Here is a 6,033-nt window from a genome sequence, read left to right on the forward strand (position 1 = left end):
TGTTGAGTCCTCATTCTCCTTAATGTGTGTAGACCTGTGCAGTGACTAAAGAATAAAACAAGGAACAGAAACCACTTCCTTCAACACCTAGACCTTAATTCCATAATCGGGGCTGTATTTATTTTTGATGGGAATTGAGTGTTCACAGTCTTCTATTTCTGTATCCTATCAAGACAGATAATTCTGTTTGCTTGTAGGTACACAGTATAGGTTTTGAAAGCATATTATTTTTCATTTACAAATTGTTTCCCTTTGTATATATAATTCTAAGCAAGTTTAACTATATACATTAGAGGCTTTAAAATCATCTTCTTAAATATCTTAGCAGAAATCAAAATTCCCTTTCCCTAAAACTGTTTAATTGCTAATCCATTTGAGTTTCCTAAAGGATTAACAAATCTTTTCACTGAACAAGTATTTCCATATTTTGATAAATTCAACTAAAAGCATTATTTGACGTCTATTGTTTTTCAGCTAATTGTTTAAAAAAGAAAGCATCCATCATTTTAGCTGTCATCATGTTAGTAAAAGAAATATTTTGAAGAAAAGATAATAGGTTATGTTTTAGAATATGTTTTATTGCTATGGCATATCAATAGCAATAGAATTTGGGCTTTTTAACATATAATACATGATATTGAAAAAAGAGGAATCTATCAGTAGATTACACAAATTGGACTGAAAATTGAGTCCAGAATAGTAAATGCATTTAATACACATGAGGTTAGAAGGTCCAAAGTAAGTCATTTCTCTTCCTGCCACAGGTGACTACAATCTATATGCCCTTTAAACTTCTCATCTCAATTTAAGAGCAGTCATAAAGCAAGTTCTCCTGCCTGGCCTACTTACAGTTTCTGGCAAGCGGCTATAAAACACATGGATCATAATCCACAGTTCCAGCTGAAAGCAGGTGTTAGACGTAACTGGTGGAAGTCCTACTGAGCACCGTCACTGTCGGTCGTGGATTACGTGCGTGTGGCACACGACGCCCGGCGGCTAAATATCTGTGCCTTGGCTTCTTTCGGTTGCAACAGCAGAACCCACAGAGCAGAACCCCTCCGACGATGAGGACTGCGGTAGTGGCCCAGCCGAGGAAGAGTGAAGCTCCCAGCTCTCGTTTCTGACCTACGTGGACCGCTGGGTTGTAGAAATCCCTGATGATGCTATTGGCCATCCAGCAGACTGGAATGAGAACGAAGATGCCGGTCAGGATAAAGAGGACTCCGGAAATTCCCACGAGGTATGCTTTTGCCCTGCGGTTAGAGCCTGTGCACTGAATCTTCTTCATGCCACAGAGGCCAACAAGCAGAGCAATCACAGACAGGGCCACAGCCACACACATGAGGGCCCGGGCTGCCTCCAGGGCAGGCGAGAGGGCCAGCAAAGAATCATAGACCTTGCACTGCAACTTATCCTTGGCTTGTCGGACGCAGTTCATCCAGAGGCCTTCCCAGACCCTTTCGAAGACAATAATGTTGCTGCCAATAAAAGCTGATACTCTCCACTGAGGCAGAAGAGTTGTGGCAAGGGTCCCGACCATGCCAAAGAACCCAAGAACCAGTCCAGCGATTTGCAGTGGATAAAATGCCATCACCTTTGCTCTGAAGACTGATCCAATCTGCAACGGGAGCTGCTCACCATTCAGAACAGAGAGGCCCCTATGAGTCTACAGGAGTCTCTGGTGATGTTCTATCCCTGTTACTGGGCATAACATTTTAGTCTGAATCCAGAGCAGTGACTGAAGTTGGCTTAACAAGAAGTACCTGTTGTAAATGCATGCTGCCTGTCTACATACACATACATTTCTGTATGGATTATTTAGTGGTCATATGGAATTGTTTCCCAGCCAATAAGTAGCCAGAGGTGTGTCAAGAAATACTGCATTCAGTGTTCATATTTCTCATGTTATTGTTGTCTTAGCAATGTTGTAATTAAGTGTCAGAGCCACCATTATGGACTATTAATTACAGAGCTGAAAACTTCCTGTTTAAAAACCACTCTGATGTTAAAGTATAAATATATGTGTTAAGCCACAACTGAAGACAATACCAAAACCTTGCCATTTCTTTGGAAAGCCTTTGATTTGGGATTTTAGATAATCTATTATTTTCTGCTAATCTAAGCCAACTTTCTTTAACATGGTTAAAGAATTCTGGTATTAAAAAAGACTTCTGCAATCAAATAAATGTTTAGGTATTATTTTCTACATTGCTGCTAAAATCATCAGTATTCTTAAAAAAGAGGCATGCTAAGCAAAACCTTCAGATTTCATGCTTTTTTATTTCTAAGATCCAGAAAGCAAGGAGAAGCACTTATTCTTGAACTTACTGGTAATTATTATATTATATGTTGAGTAATACCTTTCTCTCTAGTGAAATCATGTTTAGTTTATAAATGCTCATTAGCTATTTCTTCAACAGCAGCTTGGAATATATCACATTTATCAAAGCCAAAAATATATATTCCATTTTTATGGCACTGTATGAAAGTAGCCCTTTGGATTAGCTGTACAATTACTTAAATCCAGATAATAAAAAGCTTTTTAGAGTCGGAAGACAGTTTCAAAGCCATCAGGCTTAAGTTTCCCATTTGCTAGATATGGAGTGTGAGGTTTCTGGAGCACTTGGCTAGACTAGCTTTGTAGTAACTGATCCAAGCTTCCCAGATCTCCTGGAGAAGGGCGTGGCAACCCACTCCAGTATTCTTGCCTGGGAAATTCCATGGACAGAGGAGCCTGTCGGGCTACAGTCCATGGGGTCGCAAAGAGTCAGACACGATTTAGCAACTAAGCAACAATAACAATGACAACAGCAGATCCAGGAATAGAAATTGTCTCTGACTTATGATGTATACCTCCTGTTTCTAATCTGACTCAAAAAGAGGAGGATAGAAGTGCTTTTTAAGAACTTTCTATATGAATGGGACTAAGCCTGATTTTCATATCATCCCCTTGATAGTTTTTCAAATTTTCAAAGCAAGTGAAATTCAGTTGAGACTGTTTGAAATTCCAAGACTCAAGTTATCATTCTTGATGGCCACATTCCTGTCATTGCTCAGACATGGGGTGGCAAGTAGGCTTAATTTGAGAAGCATAAAGATTTTGCTGAATCAAATTCCAAACAGGCCACCACCTTGCTCAGTTTTTTTCAGTAGTTCTCTATTGCCCCCAAGATAAAAATTCAAATCCCTTAGCATAATGCAAAGGACCCATCCTTGGCTTGGCCCCTGTCCATTTTAACAATTATCTTCTGAACATGATTCCATCCCATGTCTTCACATTCTACTGTAAAGAATCCATTTCAAGGATGGAAACTACTTGAAAGCAAGCACGCCGAGTATATTCTAGGTAGGAGGCATTACCGTTTCCAAAAGGTCCTCCATGTCAGTCAACCGTAGGCCAAGAGATAATGGGTGGTCCAATACTACCCAGATTTTAAAAACCCATTGATTTAATTAGAATATGTGAAAACAATTAAGTTTCCAAAAAAGGTTGTCTATCTATCTGTCTACCTATCTATACATCCGTCTATCATCTTTCTATCTTATTTGCTGTTTTGTTGCTTTCTTACTACCATCCTAGACCAAAGGAGCATTTCCTCTCAAAGAAATGTGAATCATTGAGGAAACAGATGACTTCTATATAGTTCACAGTTTCCTAACACCAGCTCAGGATGAAGGGTTTTCTTGGCCCTTTGTTTGAGGTTGCTGAGACACAAGTTTAACCATTCCCACCCTGAAGGGATTTGCCAACACTATTCTGACTTATCACTTCTATTTCCTCTTCCTCATTCTGCCTCATTTTTACTCCTATCTTTATTTTGTCCTGGAAGTTTCCAACTTCCAACTGTTTGATTTTTCATCAGACAGAATCTGTCTGTATTACAGATAAACACAAGAAAGAGCGTAAGTTTACTTAGAATATGGAGGCGCATCTTAAGTATAAGTAGAATCTGAGAAGCACAAATAATGCAAGAGCTTCAGCTTCCTTTTGCCTCTCCTAGCCAATTGTCCACGCCATTTGACTTTCAAAGGGAGATATTGTTTTCCTGTCCAAGATTTCTGTGACTCTCATCCCTTTCCACTTTCTCAGGGGCCCTTGGTCCATTGACACCCCATCTCTTTATAATACCTACAGCTTCTTCATCTCTGTGAGTTGGCCTTTGGGATAGAAAGATACTCAATTATCTTTCATATTAAAATTCTATCCTGCCAGATCTGTATCCCCTGGTATGTATTCATATATATCTTTTTGATCCACGTTCACATTTTCCACTTGCTAGAAATGTAATAGAATTCTGGGACATCTGAACTACTGTATTCAAAGATTACTTTCATATTTTTGCTTAATTGTCCTTTCTGTAAAGATCAAAATAAACCGTCATCTTCTAGTTGAGATAGTAAACAGCACATGCTTTGGAGAGAGGTTTGTTTCAGTCTTGGCTTGACGCCTTGACCATCAAATATTGGCATGTTTTGAACCTCTCAAAATTGTCTGTTCTAAAAAAAGTAATATAATAATGATACCAACATCATAGGGCTTCTTTGAAGATTATTTCATGGAATATGTGCAAAGGACCTGGCTTTGAGGAAGTACCCCGGAAAGGCTTGTTGTAATGTTTGTCTCTTTTGCCTTTGTTATATTATCCTGCTTACTTCTCTACTTGCTCATCCTTGGTCTTTTCATTCCGTTAGTGCCATGACCCAGGTTTGTTTGGTCTGGTTGTTCCAGGATTCCATATATACCTTAATGCTCTTCTCTCCTAGAATATGCTCTCTGGAGAGTTTCACTCAGGGCCATAACTTTTACTATATCTTGTCAGGTTACAAGTTTCTACTCTTTTATCTTCAACCCAGGCCTCTCTCTGCTTATTACCCTGGGTTTTTGTTTTGTTTTGTTTTACTTGTCTCAGCTCCTCAGTCAGTAGGAAACTCTGGAGCTCCTGTGCCCTTCCAACTGCTGAGAGTGCTCACCTACATCCATCTTCAGGTATTTCCTGAAAACAGCCATCTCACTGAAATCACTCTCCATTCATGAAAGTGTTAGTTGCTCAGTCGTGTCCTACTCTTTGCGACCCATGGACTATAGCCCGCTAGGCTTTTCTGTCTATGGGATTCTCCAGGCAAGAATCCTGGAATGGGTTGCCATTCCCTTCTCTGGGGGATCTTCCCGATCCAGGGATCGAACCCAGGTCTCCTGCATTGCAGGCAGATTCTTTACCGTCTGAGCCACCAGGGAAGTGGACATTCATTCATGGGGACAGTCTATATCTAACAATTGACTGATCAATATAGGAGTGCACAGGCCTAGCCCACTAGCCCCAAGTAGGGGTTAACCCTAAGGGGCCCTCCTATTTCCAGTGCTCACTATGGGGTTAGCTTAGGCTTTCTCTGAGTCTGTACTACAACTTGACTTCTTATTTCCAATTCTCTTCCTTTTCTTCTTTCCCTCAGAAAAGAACACTCTATAATAAACCCAATATGCCCCAATCTCCAACAGCAGAGTCTGCTTCTCAAGGAGCCCAATCACTGATCAACAACTTATTGTAATTTATTAAATATATTTCTTGTTCTAACATCACTATGCCTTTAGTTTGCCTTTAAGCATTCTTACTTGAATCATCTTATCAATAATAATGTCTTATCTCGTCTCCTTGCCTCTGGTATTACTCCACTGACAACCATAAAGACTTTGCTGAAACAAATTCTGAACACACCACCACCTTGATTAATTTTTTTCTTCTCATTCTCTATTACCCTCAAGGTAAAATCCAAATCCCTTAGCACAATGCAAAAGACCCATCCGTGGCTTGGCCCCTGCCCAATTTTGACATTTATCTTCTGAACATGTCTCCATCCCATGTCTTCACAGAGCTTACATTTCAGTTAGAGTAGTAAATATTAAAAAAAAAAATGGCATTCACAAAAATATGCAGTTCCAAATTGAGATAGAGCTAGAGATAAAAATATAGGGTATAGAAAACATAGGATATAAAGAGAGTACAAACAGATGAGATCTTAATTTTAATTACAAGG

The 6,033-nt window shown here is 39.5% G+C and overlaps 1 protein-coding gene across 1 annotated transcript; it reads right to left on the minus strand.

Annotated features, from left to right (window-relative positions):
- Window positions 1–913: 913 nt before the first annotated feature.
- Window positions 914–1,591, minus strand: CLDN17 (claudin 17). The gene has a single exon (XM_081532238.1). It carries the CDS (start codon window positions 1,589–1,591, stop codon window positions 914–916), a length of 678 nt encoding a protein of 225 aa, XP_081388364.1.
- Between the last annotated feature and the right edge of the window lie 4,442 nt (window positions 1,592–6,033).

Source organism: Giraffa tippelskirchi, chromosome 2 (genome assembly GCF_054371585.1).
Source record: "Giraffa tippelskirchi isolate mGirTip1 chromosome 2, T2T-mGirTip1v1.2.pri, whole genome shotgun sequence".
NCBI classification, from domain to species: Eukaryota; Metazoa; Chordata; class Mammalia; order Artiodactyla; family Giraffidae; genus Giraffa; species Giraffa tippelskirchi.